The 18,835-nt window shown below is 37.5% G+C and overlaps 2 protein-coding genes across 2 annotated transcripts; both read right to left on the reverse strand.

Annotated features, from left to right (window-relative positions):
• Nucleotides 1–235: 235 nt before the first annotated feature.
• On the reverse strand, nt 236–6,574 carry LOC142837050 (olfactory receptor 8H1-like). Its single transcript, XM_075951870.1, has 2 exons — nt 5,641–6,574; nt 236–1,871 (listed from the first exon to the last, which is right to left on the reverse strand). Exons 1-2 carry the CDS (start codon nt 6,572–6,574, stop codon nt 1,816–1,818), a joined length of 990 nt encoding a protein of 329 aa, XP_075807985.1. The 3' UTR covers nt 236–1,815.
• Nucleotides 6,575–16,733: 10,159 nt separating this feature from the next.
• On the reverse strand, nt 16,734–17,681 carry LOC142842668 (olfactory receptor 8H1-like). The gene has a single exon (XM_075959362.1). The coding sequence runs from the start codon at nt 17,679–17,681 to the stop codon at nt 16,734–16,736; it is 948 nt and encodes a 315-aa protein (XP_075815477.1).
• Nucleotides 17,682–18,835: the final 1,154 nt, after the last annotated feature.

The following is an 18,835-nucleotide window of genomic DNA, read 5'->3' on the forward strand; positions in this document are numbered from 1 at the left end:
GTCAATAGGTCCCAGACACACAGTGGAGGAACAGAACAGAATTGCCTTTTGCTTCTGCTGTCTGATATTGTGCTTCAAAAGACCCTAAAAAATGAGCAGAGCCCTGTGGGTTTCTGACTCTAGGAAAGAAGAGCCTTAAAGGTGATATAAGCCCACCTTATAGCGGATGTGCCTGCCCTGTGTAAGCCTTGAGCTCAGGATTTCATCACCAGGGTCAGCCACTGTGCAGCGATTGCCGGGGTGTTTTGAACCCAGGACAGGACAGGAGGGAGGGAGGTCTGTCCAGTCATTTTTGCTGGTCTCCAGGGCCAATTATGTCAATTTGTTCTTTTAGAATCTTATTTATCCTATCTATCTGACCTGAGCTTTGGGGTTTGTAAGCTTAAGTTCCAATTGATCCCCAATGTCTTGGCCACACCCTAACTTACCTGGGCAACAAAGGCAGGTCTATTATGGGACATGATTATCTTGGGCATCCCAAACCTTAGGATGATTTTTTTTTTTATGATCTTCTTAGCCATTACATTGGATGTCTCAATATTGGTCAATGTATGATGGCTGTCTTCTTTGGCAAATGTGTGGCCTCCTGGAGGCTCAAAATTTCAGCAGATGTCAACAGTCCTTTTTGTCTGTATATTGCTTTGAAGCATACCTGCTGTTAGTATAGACGTTCCCTCTGCCATCTGTAGAGCTTGTATCAAAGCCACAAGTTCAGCGTTCCAGTCGGGCCGCCATCCCTGAAGGGAGGTTACTGGCCCAGATCATTTGCTTCCTGTCCACCAATGTTGCCCCCGCCTTCCGCTTACCTTCAGTCTTGTGTACCTGCTTAGCTCGGACCGCCAGCCTTGTGCCCCTGGCAAGCTTCGCCCTCATTTTCGGCTCTGCCTGGCACAGCTTAGCCTGCCATTTTGCCATTCGCCTGTCCTTTATGCAGATGCTGGCAGGATCCATAGTCCATCGACGTCAGCCCAGCACAGGAGCAGTAGTCTGGCACAGGAGGGCACCTGTGGTAGCATGGTGACTGCTGTATCACAGTCTGACATGGGTGAGGGGAGCAAGACTGTAGAGTGAGCAGTCAGGGCTCATGCAGGCTTTAGAGCAAGCACAGCACCAAGGCAGTTGCTAGGAGGTGAGGATTTCTTCAGCGGTGATGGCAGGGAGAGGTGGTCATCCTGGTGAGGAGGGCGTGGTAGAGGCAGAGGCAGACAAGCAGCCTGCGTCTCCTGCAGAACTGAAAACAGCAGCGAAAGCAAAAGTCCCTCGTTTGGTCAACAAAAGGCTTTGGTCATACATTCAGAAGTGACCAGGGAGGAACGAGTCATTTATTTGTCTTTTTCCCAAATTTCTAGTTCGTAAGGTGTCCAGTTTGTATTCTTTACTCAGTTCCAGTGTTCCTCTTCATTTGTCTTTGATCTTCTGTTGCCCAGGCTCCTAATCTGTCTGAGTCCTATCTTTCTTTTGCTTCCCGCCTCTCTCTCTTTCGCTTCCCTTTCTCTGTCCCTCGTTTAACATTTTTTTTTTTTTGGTCTCTCCAAATTTTACTAGGTATAATCTTGTGACCTATCTACTTGCTGTAACTTTTTCTTATATCTGATGTTGCCTGTCCTATGTAGGCCATGGCTACTGCTGTCTGCTGACCTTCAGAGGTTGGGTAAAATGCCTGTAAACTTTTATTAATCATTTAAGGAACATAGATTTTAACTGGCCCCTCGAGAACCTCTCTTACCTTGGCCGAATTAGTGGGGTGCCTTGCAGCCCCCCCCTGAGATTTGCCATGAGCCCAGCATTTTGACTGTCAGTTTCTCCCTTTAAGAATTAATTAGACATTATCATGTAGAAGAATGAAGATAGATCCATATTTATCTCTATGCACAAAACTGAAATCCAAACAAATTAAAGACCTTAACATAAAACCAACAACATTGAACTTTTTATAGAAGGAAAAAATGTTTAAAATTCATTTTCAAACACAGCCTCAGTGGCATAGACATTGAGAGAAACAATCAATAAATAAGATTTTTAAAACTGAGACGCTTTTTGTATAGCAAAGGATATAATCAACGGAATGTAATATCAACCTGTAGAATGGGGAGGTATCATGAGACATATAAGGAACTTAGGAACTTAATCCTCATAAGAACAAATATTTCAGTACAATTATGTCACAGACCAAAACTGTAAATTCTCAACAAATGAACTTGAAATGACTGAAAGATATTTAAAAGTTGCTTAAATATAACATCCTTAATCATCAGGGAAATGCAAATTAAACAATTCTGAGATTTTATCTTATTCCTGTAAAACTGACCAAGATTAAAAATATCATTTGACAATTTATGCTTACAGCTACTTTGAACATTAGCATGGTGGATTTTCAGAATTAGATAACATATTACCTTAAAAACTTGGCGACATCCTTTATATTATCATTGACAGAATCTGAAAACAACCCAAAATGCACCTTTTTTATATTAATAATAAATGAGAATCTTTGCCATGTTTTTTTTTAAATAGCCATAAACATTATAAAGAGTCAAAAGGGCCATTTTAACTCAACCTTATCATTCAGTAACACCCCCTTTGCCATGGTAGTGGGGTGAGAGGCTTTAGCAGATCTTTGCCTTGTGGGGCAACTCGGGGCCCCCACCTTATCACAAGCATTGTGAGCAGACAAGTGTTAAATTCAGATCTAAACATGGGCTGGCTTAGAAGCTCAGCTGGGCTGTTCATATGGCCCTGGCCCTGTGCCAGGCCTTTTACAGCAATAGTTCTTGAAGACAGTGTAGTCCTGCATCCATCTAAACAGAGCTGGGAATTTACTTTCCTCTGGACACACTGCATAGTAAGAAATATAGAAACCAACAATCTGTAGGTTTTTTTATAAGCATATTATTTTAAAGTGACTTAATTTAATTTTCCCAATTTTTAAACCAGAGGCTTTTACCTGGATGCAGCACATGATGACTGGTATAGAGTATCCCCAGAAGACAGATGTTATCAGGGCTGGTAGGCCCTTTTAATGTCAGCTTACTCCATTACCTGCCACTCCTGAATCCACATTCACCATTTACCAACAGCCACAGGGATATTTACTTGCAATCTCTTGCCCTACTGCCAAAATGGAAAGGTCCAGGTTCTTTAGGGGACCTTTGCTTTTTAATAAGGTATCCAACCCCAAAGAAATAGCCTACTGTAGGTTCCCAGGCTTACTGGGTCCTGTGGGGAGGAATTAGCACCAGCTTGGACCCAACTGGCTGGCATGTGTCTCCACAGGAGGCCTTAGTTCTGTGACCCTGGCGTTAGCACCAGCTACTTCCCCTGGGCAAGGGCCACAGATCTTTGGCACAAGGTTTTACATGGCATTTGCAGATGGGGGCTGCCATTCAATCTCTAGCACCTTATTTTCCAGGGAAAACAAGCCTTCTCCACAGGGAACCCCACTGGGGATCTTCCCAGGACCTGGCTTCAGTCTCAGCTCTGTCCATAGTGAGCTCCTAGTTGTATAGCACAAGCTTCCCATACCCCACCTCAGTACTCACAGCAATCTAGCAGCTTTTCTCTGAATGGGATTCCAGAGGCCCCAGGAGGAATTCCTTCCAGGGAACTTGTGAGGTCAGGATTGGTCCACCGTCTGGAAACCTCAACTCAGTTCCTCTTTAGCCCTCACACTGTCAGTAGCAGCTGTGAAGACCTTTGCACTGGCTGTAGGGGGAGGGAACACCTTGGACTGTCTAAGGCAGCCCTCCTCCCCCAGTCCTCCCCTGCGGTGCTGGTGGACTTCAGGTCAGCAAGAGAGGACGTCACTCTCAGCACAGGGATTTCAGGGGGTGCCCACAGCTGCCCCCTTCTCTGACTTGGGCCGGGGTTGCTGCCATGCCCTGCCCTGCGTCCTGCTGAGAAGTTTGCTCAGAGGCTGGTTGCCCGCCTAGGCCTGGCTCCAGGCTGTGCCGCAGGAGATCACAGCCCTGCTCCCTCCCCCCTTGCAATAGCAAGCAGGGCAGTTCAGCAGCACAGCCTCAGCAAGGCACAGCCTAGAGAAGTAAAGGAGGGGCAGACTGTCAGCATTCCTTTTGGATTTTCATAGAGTTGGGGTCAAAGAGGTGGTTATTTACTGCCCCATGGTACCAGATTTAGACTCGAGTACAAACAGATATACAAAACAAAGAACATATTAAGCACAAAAATACACAGACAATACAGATGCGCCGGCGCGGATTCGGCGTAATGCCGAAAGCAGAATTTCAGACGGAGACAATGGGAGTCCAGACCTCCCTTCTCCAACCAGATCCACGTATCTTTCCGACACGGGTTGAGCCCCGAAGGCTCCAGACGCCCCTGGAACGTCTTCCAAAAGGCTGCGAGGGAAAGTCCGAACTCGTCAGTTCCTTTCTACCTCGCCAGATTCAGAGCACTCAGATCTGAGCGTACAGAGCTTAACAAAGAACACAAATGACACAGACACAGACTAACGAATGGGTGCTGGCCAGCTTACCTCCCGGTGGTGGGTCGGTAGCTCCTGGGTGAAGGTCTTCAATTTCCCGGCCCATGCACCAAATGAAAGACCCTCAGAGAGGACCTTTCCTCTCTGATGAAGACCCCAGAACCAGGACACTCCGAGACCAGGCCACAGGATGCAATTAGCAAGAGGTTTATTGAGTAAACACAGGTACCTGCGGGCAGCAAGTCTTTCGGAGGACTTGCGCACCTGCCAACTGGAGGACGGGCTTTTTATAGGGAAGAGCAAAAAGCAAGTTTACAGAAGCAAAAGCGTGGTTATTGATCGACCGGAATGAGGCGGGGGCATGAATGGTTTCCCCTCTCAGCATGGGTGTCAGCAAGAAGCAAGTTTACAGAAGCAAAAGCGTGGTTATCGGAATGCGGCGGGGGGCATGAAAGGTTTCCTCTCTCAGCATGGATGCCTGGCAACAGTCATCCTGTTCCTATCTTATAACTAACCTGCTTTGTTGACATCCTATCTTATTGACATCTTGCCTTGCAGTCTTTCTATCTCTATCTCCTGTTCTCTCAGGCACCTGGGATGTTCTTACGGGAGCAGGCTGGCTGCTGATCCGGAGATTTGTTTAAAACAAACAGGACGTTCCCCCGGGAGCATGCTAGCTGCGGGTTTTGAGGAGGGGGTCTGTAGGGTCTTTCACTATATATTTAATCATTTCAAGAATATTTTCTCATTGAATGCTATCTGTCCTGATAAACTGAAATATTTAAAGCATGGGTTTCATATGCATGTCCTGATTTTCAGTAATGACACAGACTTATATGTCCCCTTCTCAAAAATGCCAAAACTTTGGTAGTGGAAGGGAAACTCTACACAAATACAAAAAAACCCAACCAACCAACCAAACAAACAGAAAACCACAAAGCTGATAGGTTCATGCAGAGAGAGAAGGTAAAGAAGCACTTAATATCCCAGTGGTGGTGGCTCACACCTTTAATCCCCGCCCTTGGAAAGCCAGGCACAGGGATCTTTGTGACTTTGAGGATATCTTGGCTACAGAGAGAGTTCCAGAACAGCCAGGGCCACATTGCCTTGAAAATAAAAACAAGCAAACAAACAAGTGATGTGATCAGTAGGAAAAAAGAAGTGTTTAAATCTGTAGCAACATTGTTATTTAAATTTCTGGGAGCCCTCTTTCCTTTTCACAAGTCTAAGGACAGCACTTTTCACTTCTTTGTTTCTGAGACTATAAATGAGTGGGTTCAGCATAGGGATCACAATTGTATAGAAAACAGAAGCTATTTGATCCTTTCCCAGGGAGTAGGACTTGCTTGGCTTCATATAAGTAAAGATCACAGTTCCATAGAAGACAGTGACTCCCAGGAGATGAGAGGCACAAGTGGAAAAGGCTTTGTGCTTACCTGAAGAAGAATTTATCTTCAAAATTGTAGAGAGAATGGACGCATAGGATGAGGATAGAGGGATAAGGGACAGCACTACAGTAATACCAGCTAGAATGAATATGGTGACTTCAGCATCATGGGTATCACTGCAGGACAGGGCTAAAATTGGGAATACATCACAGAAGAAATGATGGATTACCTTGGATTTGCAGAAATTCAAGGTGATTATGTGAAAGACCGTGCCAGAGGAATCCATAGCTCCAATCATGTAGGATACAGAGATGAGAGCATGGCAGCGCCTTGTGGACATAACAACTGGATAGTGTAGGGGATTGCAGATGGCTACATAGCGGTCATAGGCCATTGAGGAGAGTATAAAGCATTCAGTAACAGCCAAGAGGGCAAAAAGATATAATTGACTGAAGCAGCCCATGAAAGAAATGCTCTTTCTGGAAGTCAGGAGATTCTCTAAGGTTTTAGGTGTGATGACAGTTGAGTAAATGAGGTCAAGAAAGGACAAGTGAGTGAGGAAGAAATACATTGGAGTGTGAAGCTGGACATCTAGACGAATGATTAGCATCATGCCTATGTTCCCCAGCACAGTGGCCATGTATATGAAAAGAAAGAGGACAGAGAGGACTATCTGGATCTCTTTGGAATCTGTCAATCCCATAAGCATGAAGTTAAACTCATTTGTGTGGTTCCAGATATTCATAGTTAATTGCTTTAAAATCTGCAGAAATTAAACACAAAACCTAACCATAATGATTTAAAATGTGTGGCGTATATGCATTTAAAGTCTTTTATTCTAATTGCATTTTCTCTCAAACAATATCTTTTTTACAATTTGAGGTTGTATAAAATTTAATTGCCCAAATAGACAGTTATATAAAGCATCACTTGTGTATTAGTTTATATTGGTTTGCATACTTCACAATGTTAGTGGATCTGGTACTGTTATAAAATAATTCCTTTACACCAAAACAAATATTAGCCTCTATAAAGCACACCTTACTATCCATTTATTTTATATTAGGTAAATTATTCAAAAATTCAAATAAATGAAGAGAATCTAATACAATTGTTTCTTTGTATATAAGTAGATTTTGAGCATAAATATGACTTAGGGTTTTATGTCCCTGATTTTCATTATATGAGTTTTATTAAGCCCAGTTTAAGTATTGCATAAATAGTAAACAAAGATGCAAAGCAAACCTAATACATCATTAATTCCTTATTATTTAAATAATTTAAATTATTCTCAGATTAAAAATTAATCGCTTATAATAGGAATATTAATGTTGATAGGATGTTTCTATTATCTGATAGTTCAAAGTCAAAGTTTTCTAAAACTGCAGAATCAGATATTTGTTTATTATATAATCTCATTCCACCAACTACACATCTCTATTCATAAATTTCTGAATTACTTATAAAATTAACAAATGATAACTGTGCACAGATAATTTTTATAGGACCATCTGTTTCACTTTAACTTATGTAATCCTTCTGATTTTAAAAATACTTACTGTGAACCAAAATTCATGAGTAATAAGCAAACAAACAAAAACTTCCTTTAATATCCTATACCCCCAAAGTTTTATCTGCTCTTCTTTTTTCAAAATAACATAGGAAATCTACATACGGCTTGGAAATCATCTGTACTAAATCATTTATTATTCTTTAGGTATTTTTTCCTACATTTTCTCTGAATTCATTATTCATATTGTGAAGATAAATTTAACAGCCTAGAAATTTTATGCAGTTCGCTGTGAAATGAAAATGTTCTTGGTAAAGTATGGCCCAAATGAAGCCCAGGAATTACTGTGGTATTAATAGGTAAGCGGCTTCCTTGCCCTTCTGCCTTTGGATTCCAGGTTCTTCATGTAAGAACAATGAGCATCATGCAACATGTGGCCATCTACAGGGGCCAATTTTCAAGCAAGATTACTTGGCACACTTTCAGAACCAAAGCTCAAAAATAATTGAGTCAGAAAAAGCATGATCACTCACTCTGTCTTTCCAAATTAAATCTATGTTCACATATTTTTATGTAGTGTGCATATTAAATTGACTCAATTGTTAAATAATTTCATGACTTACATTTGTACAGGCAATAATAAATTAAGTATAATTTATCTAATGTAGAAATTTGACTTTTTCTCTCTTATGTCAGCTACTTCATCATTATCACTAATTTTTTTCTTAAAAGCATTTCAGAATGGGTAAAGGGCAGGAATATTCACAATGCCCATGCATTATTGTAAATATAGTATCACAGCAGTAATCCAAAACTGTTCAGACATTTAAATTTAAATAATAATGCACATCACTTCTCAAACTGGGAAACTAAACCTTAGTTTTTTATATTTTTATTCTCTCTCCTCTCTCATGCATTGATATACTTTCAGTGCCTTCCTTTCTTTCCTCTTCTTTCTTTTTCTTTTCTTTTATTGTTCTTTCCATTTTTACTTGCATCACTTAATTACATTAGCATTAATTTATTGTACATACTAATTAAAGTTTTATAAAATGTTTTCGCATGAGTGTATAATGTACTTTATCATGCTAGTACTTTCAGATCCCTCTCTTGTACTGCCTTCTCCTTCTTAGTGGTCATCTTTGTCCTTGCTCATAGTTCCCTGGTTTCCTATATCATTCTTTCTAAATTCTATATATTGTAGAAAAATGTAGTATTTGATGTTGTAGTCACAATGTGATGATTCCCCATTTACATTTATTTTCTGATATGCATTAGGCTTTTATCCATCCAATCTCTGAGAAGTTCATGTGATATATGCCAGATTTTATTTACCCTTTCCTAGTTAGGAGCTGAAATTATGTCCACCTTTCACTATTTGATTAGCATACAGATACACCAGCATCTCTAGTGTATGATATCTTTATGTGCATACGAAATAACAATACAGTGATCATTTGCTAATTGTCTTTACTTTTTAATATGTAAATTACATATCAGTTCATAACCTAAATGAACTAATTTACATTCCAATTCCAAATAGCTGTGCATATAGGAGTATCTATTTCCCCCTTTACCAAGCATTTGATGTTTGACTTCTTGAAGATAGTCACTATGACACACTGAGAGTGATCCTCAGTAGAAATTGAATTTACATTCCCAAAACATAGGATGTTAAATTTTTTTATGTAGTTATACACTACTTATATTTCTTTGGAGACGTGCTTGCTTGTTTCAGCAGGTCTTATGTTGGTAGCTCATGTGGGGTTTTTGTATCTCATATTTTTAATTCTATAAATATTTCCTCAGTCACCTATATATTAAGTTTTTCTCTCATACTATTTTATAAATCTGGATTCTGTTATTTGTTTTATTTATCTTGCTATCTTTTGAAATAGTTAAGGCCACACATTAAAATAGCACCACCAACAATGTCAGGTAATTATTTTTTAATGTTGTGGACAATTCAACTGGATGAAATGTCTGACTTTGTGTTTAATCTCTATTCTCTTTCTTTAACTCATTTTTCTGAAATTTTTTGATTATACAATGTGTTCACCCACCATGATCGTGAGACTCAAACTTTAAAGAAAGAAGGAAATGTTACACTGGAGCACTGGACTGAGCTCCCAAGGTCCCAATGAGGAGCAGAAGGAGGGAGAACATGAGCAAAGAAGTTGGGACCACGAGGGGTGCACCCATCCACTGAGACAGTGGGGCTGATCTACTGGGAGCTCCCCAAAGCCAGCTGGACTGTGACTGAAAAAGCATGGGATAAAACTGGACTCTCTGAACATGGCGAACAATGAGGGCTGATGAGAAGCCAAGGACAATGGCTCGGGGTTTTGATCCTACGCAATGTGCTGGCTTTGTGGGAGCCTAGCCAGTTTGGATGTTCACCTTCTTAGATATGGACAGAGGGGGGAGGACCTAGGACTTACCACAGGGCAGTGAACCCTGACTGCTCTTTGGACTGGAGAGGGAGGGGGAAAGGAGTGGAAGGAGGGGGAGAAGGGTGGGAGGAGGGGGAGGGAAATGGGAGGCTGGGAGGAGGTGGAAACTTGTTTTTTTTTTCCTTCCTTTTCTCAATAAAAAAAAATAAAAAAAAAAAAAGAAAGAAGGAAATGTTAAAGGTGCTAGTTCCAGGTGGACCAGCTCCAAAGATACAAAGAAACCCTGTCTCACATAAATAATAATAATAATAATAATAAAGAAAAAAGTCTATATTGGAAAACACAAACTGTGTTTGCGTAGTGCATGCAAAGCTCTTCTCTTTTTTTTAAAATTGAAGCAAGTATAATATGAAAGAGTTAAGCAAATGACAGAAGAGTGACGAAATACATCAGGTGTTATTTCTTATATTCTCTGGCCATATGAAAAGAGCCAAGGATATTTCTCCTAGGCTTTTATATTTCCCACTGAGATTGTGGGGGAATAACAGGGCATTCCCATTCTGTCCTTGCTTTCAAGTACATTGACTTTCCATGGTTGTGCAATTCTTCTAGAAAGCCACCTTATTGGAAGAACTTTCTGCACTTTGCCACATTCACAGGTCAAAGTGAGTTTAGTTTTCTCCCAGTTGCTCCAACACCACCATGCTGTTTTCATAACTCTATGTATCATCAGTTTGAATGGGATATGCTTATGCCTTCAACATTACTTTAGGGTTTATCCTCAAGATTTTAATTGATGATTCTTTTTTTCTATATAATTTTTAGATATTCTTCTAGGTTTTAATAAGTGTCATTGGAGTTGAATAGAATTGAATCACTTTTACTATTATGGCTGTTTTTAAAATATTAATTCTTTTGAACTATGAGCATGGAAGGTCTTTCATTTTCACATACATTTTCAATTTTGTTCTTAAGTGTGCTGTACATTCCATTATAACTGTTTCTTGTATACTTTCATATATTCAGTGTTAATTTTAGCTTCTGGTTTTACAATTAAAAACATGATAATTTTCCTGATATTTTCTATGTCTGTTATTGTAGAAAAGCTACTTTTTTTATCTATGTATAAAATTAATATCAACTAAATGTAGGTGAATTATGTCATATTTTACAAAAATTCCAAGAAATTCTTAAAAGTTTGTATTCCCCAAATGAAATAGTCCTTTTTATTATTTAAGATTAAACTTTATAATTCACTGATACTTTGAAGTTAATCGCATTTTAAATATGGGTAGTTATGCTTTGAGCCTTTGTCAGAGAAACTTCTTTTACTGTAGGTAGCTGTTAGTGATGAGACTCTTAACTAGCAGTGGTACCATGTGTAAGAAGTTATTAAATGATCACTGTTAGAATGAACATTGGTAATTACCCTTTTCAAGACTTAACAGATATCTTGGAAAATAGGAAGAAAGAATATAAGGGACAAAGGATAAGGAACAGTGTCATTGGAAGTTGTTCTTTGCATATCACTTGGAATAATATAATCAGAGCATATGCGGACATATCATGTGATTAAGTATGAGAAACTAAAGATCAAAAATGGTCAAAGATAGTCAATACGTACCTTAAACAATTTTTAAATTATTTATAACCAAAAATATAAATAATAGGACCCAGGGTTGAAGAGTTGCTCAGTGCTGGAGAACAATAACTGTTCTTTTTGAGGACTTACTTTTGATTTCCCAAAACAATGTGGCAGATAAAAAGCACATGAAACACCTATTCAGATCAATCTTCTGTATTATTTGGGCACTTGGTGCACATATAGGCCAAGCATACTAAACATAAAACAATAAATAATTACATTTAGAAAATATACTGAAATGCCTAACAAATATGGATTCTAGACAGCAAATATACCAGAAAAATATCCTAGACAAAATTTGTACTGAAAAAAAATTCAGCCATAATACTTTTTAGTAGAGGAAAATGCCCATATGTAAATAGATTTTAATGTAGGTAAATATTATACTCATTTAGAAGGTGAGTAAAATTGTCAACTTTGTTTTCATGAAAAAAATCATTAAATAGTTAAATACTAAGGTGGAGCCAGAACACTTAACTTTAAATATAAAGCGAGCATTCAGGAAACAAAAATTAAGCCAAATTTTTTAATACCAAAATACATAACTTGCTAAATTTTAATGATTCACGTAATCATAAAGATGAGACTTAAATAATCTATTTAAGAAGTGTTGTAAATAATTAGTAACTAAATTTCAAACTTGTAAAAAGTAAATATATTTTAAAGTAACATTGAATGAAAGAAAGGTAACTCAAGAGGCAATTACATGATGTGTACATAAAATTAAAAAAATAAAGAGAATGTTACTATTCATTCTTGAAGAGATAAAGACCCGAAGGCCTAGGAATACCGAGAATAACTAGACAGGAAAGTTGGCTTCACTGTTGACTCCTGGTGGCTGTTAGGACCCACAACCTTCCTTCTGCTGATATCTTCTACTTTAAGACTACAGGGAACTGTAGGAAACAGACCAACAGATGGAACCTTCCATCCCTACTCTTTGAGGTGCTATAACCTTACCACCTCTCTGAGACATGCTTACACAGTCTCTGCTTCCTCAGAGAAAGAGTGATCCTTTAGTTGATCTGATCAAAGGAACACTCTGCTTCTGCTGAGGTCTGACAGCATTTTATTACCCCTGGGTCTAATCGGTTAATTCCAACAAAACTTTTGGTATGATCTGCATGCTATCCCTCTCTTCTTGATGACTTTCCTTCTCTACCCTCACACATCTTCTCTTTTGTAAGACTCACCACTTTAGAATCATGGCTGTTTATGAGCTCAGTGTGATGTAACAACCAGCAGTCCTGATTTGAATCATCCAGATTTTTTGGTGAATTATGTAAGTTAAGCTTGGGTCAATTCCACATCTACCCTCTCTTCACTATCTTCTGACTTCATCAGTAAAGACTCTTTGTTGATTGTCTTTTAGACTGAATCTTCCAGGATTTCACTGAGAAGGCGAGGACTAGACAATGTCTGAAAGCTCCCCAGACTTAGGTCCTCTCCTGAATTCTAGGAATTCCTCAAATTTGCTCTCAAGTTATGTATGCCACCTGATTTCCACACCCAGGACACAACCTCAACTAAAAATCAGGATAATGACAGGGCAAACAAATGTAACATTCCACTTATTTTATGAGATAGTTCAAAATGGTTTTCACCCAAGGACACTTTTGGTGTGCATAATATTAACCCTCATAAATTTATGTCTTGCCAATATCAGATCTGCTACTCTTGGGCAGCATTCTCTTCAGATCTGGGCCCAATATTGATTTTAAAAAACCACACCTGGCCTAAATTCAATGTTTTCTACTTCTAAAAATTGATCAACTTAGATAAGTCAATAGATAAAATGGCAAAAAAAAGAAATCTAAATGTTTCTATTGTCAAGTCTCTGCTTTATCCTTATTTCTATCTTTATTTCTGTCCTCCCCATATTTGTCCATTTCTGATCTTCAGATTTTACCAACTCTAAACCTAGATCACTAAACTCTCTCTCAGATGATAAGTCCCTTCCTTATTAAAATAAATGCATATTATTAGCAAATTTTCTTGTGCTGTTTAAGCTAACAGAAACATGACCTTGGTGAAATATGACCTTTCAACTCCTGAAGCAAAGTCCTTTAAACAGTGTCCAGGGCAGTCTAGCCCCTCGATGCTACAACGGGGAAAAGGAAGACAAAGTTATCCAACACTTTCCTCCATTCTGGACCCGGGCAGTTCACATTCCTTAGGAGTGATTTCTCCAGTTATCTTTATCACTTCTACAATGTGAGAGTCTTCTACCTAGTCTTTGAGTCACGTCACTCTGTCATTCACCTATGGCCCACACCATTTGAGCTGAGACTATGTGTAGTGATAAGAGCGGCAGGGCTGTGTCCCCAGCACCCCGGCTGCCCACATGGCTAGCTTATGCTCCGAAATAACAACACACAAACTGTATTCATTTAAACACTGCTTGGCCCTTTAGCTCTAGCCCTTACAGGCTAATTCTCACATCCCGATCAACCCATCTCTAATAATCTGTGAGCACCAGTCTTACCGGGAAAGATTCAGCATGTCTAACCTGACAGCTTGCTTCATTGCGTGCGCCTCAGAGAGCAGAGCTCTCGTGTCCGCCCTGGAGATGGGATCATGGCGTCTCTCTGAGGCATCTGCTCCGGAGAGGAGAGCTGTGGAGTCTGAGCTCACTTCCTCTTCCTCCCAGCGTTCTGTTCTGTTTACTCCTCCCACCTATCTTCTAACCAATTAGGGCCAAGCAGTTTCTTTTTATTTAACCAATGACCTTCCTCCATCAACTATGAAAACCCTTATGTTTTTTATTTCCACTTTGCTCTTTTAGGCTTATCAACCTAGGACCTCAATACCATCTAACTCTATACCCATACTACCCTGCCTAATTAAAATAGCATTAAAAGAAAAGGGGGATTGCATTACCATATGGGGGATATCACCTTGAAAACTATCATGCGCTTCCTTCCCATTTTGGAAGACTGACCTCATCAAGGTGGAATTAAGCATATGCTGTGGCTGACCATACATACGTTCACAAGCTGAAACGTTGTCTTACCAGTAATTGAAAAAAGATGAAGAAAATAAGAGGGCAATGATAGCAGGGGCTAATCCAGTCAAAATACTGTGTATGTATTACTGATGTCCTTTTCAGAGATGAGCACTCATTGTAAAATACTCACTGTATTAATGATTATCCCACTATGACAGAGATTTCCCTGATCAAATCTAAGTGTAGAAATAGGTCTATGGTTATAAATATACATTGTACACGATGAATATATCAGTGAAAAGATATTCTAGTGTTGAAATCGGGAATGTCTTTACATTCCTAGAAATAGGTTACAAACTATTAGGTAATATCTGCATTAAAAAGATTTCAATAAAAATGTATTTAAAAATAAATGTGTATTAAATATCAACCAACTAAATAAGACAGAAAATGATGAAAATATATGGAATGAGGCATATTAAAATTCTAAATAAACTAGAAAATATTAAAAGCAAATATTTATTAAATGTTTTATCATTTATCACAAGCATAAACCAATATCAGTAACAAAAGTATAAATTACAGACAATACAGGTGCTGCAGAAAATATGAGACAAGGTTCATGGGGTTATTGATTTAGTACAATGCAAGTCTATGAAAGAGATAAAACAGGGAAATATGTACTATATGGATGACCTGGAATGCTTGCATTTGTGAAAATAAGCACAGAAGAATATATAGGGAATTTAGTAAGTAAACAAGATCCTAATTTTATAGATAAATATTTAAGAAACATGAAATATAAATGTATAAATTATATCTCTATAATTATAAGAGATCAACAAAGTTAAATACTATGAGTGTGGCACTACATTTTTCTAAAATAAATATTTTCTTAAATAAAATATACATTAAACAGAAATAATATAATATATGCATTTAACTCTGAAAATAAATTTAATACTCTATCTAAAAATGTTTATGTCCTACAACAAAATATAAATTTATAGTCAATATTATGCCTTAGGGTGTTTCCTTTATATAATACAATAAAGACTCTAATCCTTTAATTCAAAGATTTATTTAAACATTTTACAAAGGTAAATTAATAAGATAAAAGTCAGTGAAACAGTATTAGGAAAGTATTTTTGTGTTATTGCATATGATCTGATGCTTTAAAATTTAGCAGCTGCCACACAGGAGTTATTACTGTACCGAGAAATCTGACTTGATGTGTGTGTAGGATAAGAGCTCTAAAGGAATGAAGATAAGAAGTAAGATCTTGGCCACACACTGAGAATATGTTCAGTACACAACATATATTCACAAAGATGGTCAAGCATTTGTTACAAAAAATGTAGAGAAAATGACATACATTTGTCATGTTAGAGTATATAAAAGTATAATCAACTTATTGATTGATAAGAATGTGGAACTATGTGTTAATAACTATTACAGTGCTTCTTTTCCTTAACAACATTGTAGATTTTCCATATTGTCACCAATATTACAATATACCAGTTGCTTATCATTTAATTTTACTTTAATTATTTAACTCAATCTAAATTTTAGAACTATTGATTTCATTTCAAGCTATTTTAATATTTTTACTAAGAAATAAGTGTTTAAATATCTGTAAACATTCTTCAAACCAACTATGGATGAAATTTAACTATATTTTTGAATTATAATAAGCAGAGATTTTCCTTTTCATTGATGTGTTATATCCATTCTGTTATCACATTGTCATCTGATTATTATTGATTTTATGCAACTGAGGAAAATGAAGTTTAAAATGTCACTCACTTACTAGTGATAAGACCAATAATAAAATCTTCCATATCACAAAGAGAATGACTTTTGAAAAATGTTAAAGTGTCAGTGTTATGTGCCCTAAATCATATATCTGACATTTAGTAATATATTAACTACTTTATAAGCTTAAGAAATTCAAGTATATTTCCTCAAATTACCTGCTATTTGACCTGATAATCTAAAATATTTAGAGCATGGGTTTCATATGCATGTCTTGATTTTCAATAATGACAAAGACTTTTAAAGTCTCATTCTGAGAAATGCCTAAACTTTGGTCGTGGAAGGGAAACTCTACATAAAAAGAGAAAAAGAAACAAATCTTAAAGGTTCAAGCAGAGAGAGAATGTAAAGAAGTGATCTATAGCCTAGCAGTGGTGCTGCACACCTTTAATGCCAGCCATTGAAAGGCAGAGGCAGTAGGAACTTTGTGTGTTAGAGGCCATCCTGGTCTACAGTGTCAGTTCCAGGAGAGCCAGGGCCACACTGCCTCCAAAACAAAATTAAACACGCTAACAAAAAAACAAAAAACCAAGCAAACAAAAAAGTGATGTGATCAGTAAGAAAAGAGAAATGTTTAAATATCTAGCAGCATTATTATTTAAAATTTTGTGAGTCCTCTCCTTTTTTCACAAGTCTAAGGACAGCACCTTTCACTTCTTTGTTCCTGAGACTATAAATGAGTGGGTTCAGCATAGGGATCACAATTGTATAGAAAACAGAAGCTACTTGATCCTTTCCCAGGGAGTAGGACTTACTGGGCTTCATATAAGTAAAGATCACAGTTCCATAGAAGACAGTGACTCCCAGGAGATGAGAGGCACAAGTGGAAAAGGCTTTGTGCTTACCTGAAGAAGAATTTATCTTCAAAATTGTAGAGAGAATGGACGCATAGGATGAGGATATAGTGAGAAGAGATAGCACTACAGTAATACCAGCTAGAATGAATATGGAGAATTCAGCATCGTGGGTATCACTGCAGGACAAGGCTAAAATTGGGAATGCATCACAGAAGAAATGATTGATTACCTTAGATTTGCAGAAATTCAATGTGCTCATGGGAAAGACAGTGCTAGAGGAATCCATAGCTCCAATCACGTAGGACACAGTGATAAGAGCATGGCAGCGCCTTGAGGACATAATAACTGGATAGTGTAGGGGATTGCAGATGGCTACATAGCGGTCATAGGCCATTGAGGAGAGTATAAAGCATTCAGTACCTGCCAAGACGCCAAAAAAGTACATTTGAATGAAGCAGCCCATGAAGGAAATGCTCCTTTTGGAAGTCAGCAGGTTCTCTAAGGTTTTAGGTGTGATGACAGTTGAGTAAATGAGGTCAAGGAATGACAAGTGGGTGAGGAAGAAATACATTGGAGTGTGAAGCTGGACATCTAGACGAATGATTAGCATCATGCCTATGTTCCCCAGCACAGTAGCCATGTATATAAAGAGAAAGAGCACAGAGAGGACTAGCTGGATCTCCTTGGAATCTGTCAATCCCATAAGTATAAAGTTAGACTCATCTGTGTGGTTCCAGGCATTCATAGTTAATGGTTCTAAAATCTGCAGAAATTAAAGACAATACTTAACCTGAGTGATTTAACATGTTTTGTGTATATGCATTTAAAAGTCCTTTATTATAATTGTGTTTTCTCTCAAACAAAATTATTTTACAGTTTGAGGTTTATAAAATTTAATTGCCCAAATAGACAGATATATAAAGCATTGCTTTTTATGCGCTCATATTGGTTAGCATACTTCAGAACGTTGGTGGAATTAGTACTGTCATTAAGTAATTCATTTAGGCTACAACAAATATTAGCCTCTATTAACTACTACTTATCCCTTTTTATATTAGAGAAATAATGCAAAAAGATCAAATAAATGAAGAGAATTTAATACAATTGTGTCTATGTATATAAATAGATTTTGAGACCAAATTCTACTTAGGATTCTGTGTCCCTAATTTTTATTATATGAGTTAATTAAGCACGATTTAAATTTTGCATAAATTGTAAACAAAGATGCATAGCAAACCTAATACATGATTAATTCCTCAATTCTTAATAATGTCAATTAACTCTGATTACAAATAAATTTCACTTCTAATAGGAATATTAATGGTGATAAGATGTTCCTATTACCTGATAGTCCAAAGTCAAAGTTTTCTATAACTGCAGTATCAGATGATTTTTTTTTTATTAGAGAATCTCATTCAACGAACCACACATCTCTGTCGACAAAAATTCTGGGTTACTTATAAGATTAACAAATGATACGTGTACACAGATTTTCTTAATGGAACTTCTGTTTCACTTTAACTTATCTAATTCATTCTGATTTTAAAAATACTTACTTTGAACCAAAATTCGTGAGGAATAAGCAAACAAAGAAATGGCTCTTTTAATATTCTATGCCCCCCAAATTTTATTTGCTCTTCTATTTTTCAAAATAATGTATGAAATGTACATAAGGATTGGAAAACATCTGTACTAAATCATTTATTATTTTTTAGGTATTTGTTCCTACATTTTCTCTGAATTCATTATTCATATTGTGAAGATAATTTTAACACCCTAGAAATTTTATGCTGTTCTATGTGAAATGAAAATTTTCTTAGTAAAGTATGGCCCAAATGAAGCCCAGGAATTATTGTGGTAAAAATAGGCGAGTGGCTTCCTTGCCCTTCTGCCTTATGA

The sequence above is a fragment of the Microtus pennsylvanicus genome, chromosome 1 (genome assembly GCF_037038515.1).
Source record: "Microtus pennsylvanicus isolate mMicPen1 chromosome 1, mMicPen1.hap1, whole genome shotgun sequence".
Taxonomy (NCBI): domain Eukaryota; kingdom Metazoa; phylum Chordata; class Mammalia; order Rodentia; family Cricetidae; genus Microtus; species Microtus pennsylvanicus.

Bases quoted from the DNA above. Each gene is read 5' to 3' on its own strand.
- LOC142837050 (XM_075951870.1), bottom strand. From the start codon at position 6,574: ATGAATATCTGGAACCACACAAATGAGTTTAACTTCATGCTTATGGGA. The intron at 1,872-5,640 runs AGAAATTTAAAT...TTTCAGTTTTGT, and splicing joins GAAAAGGAAAGAGGGCTCCC to GCATAGAGATAAATATGGAT.
- LOC142842668 (XM_075959362.1), bottom strand. From the start codon at position 17,681: ATGAATGCCTGGAACCACACAGATGAGTCTAACTTTATACTTATGGGA.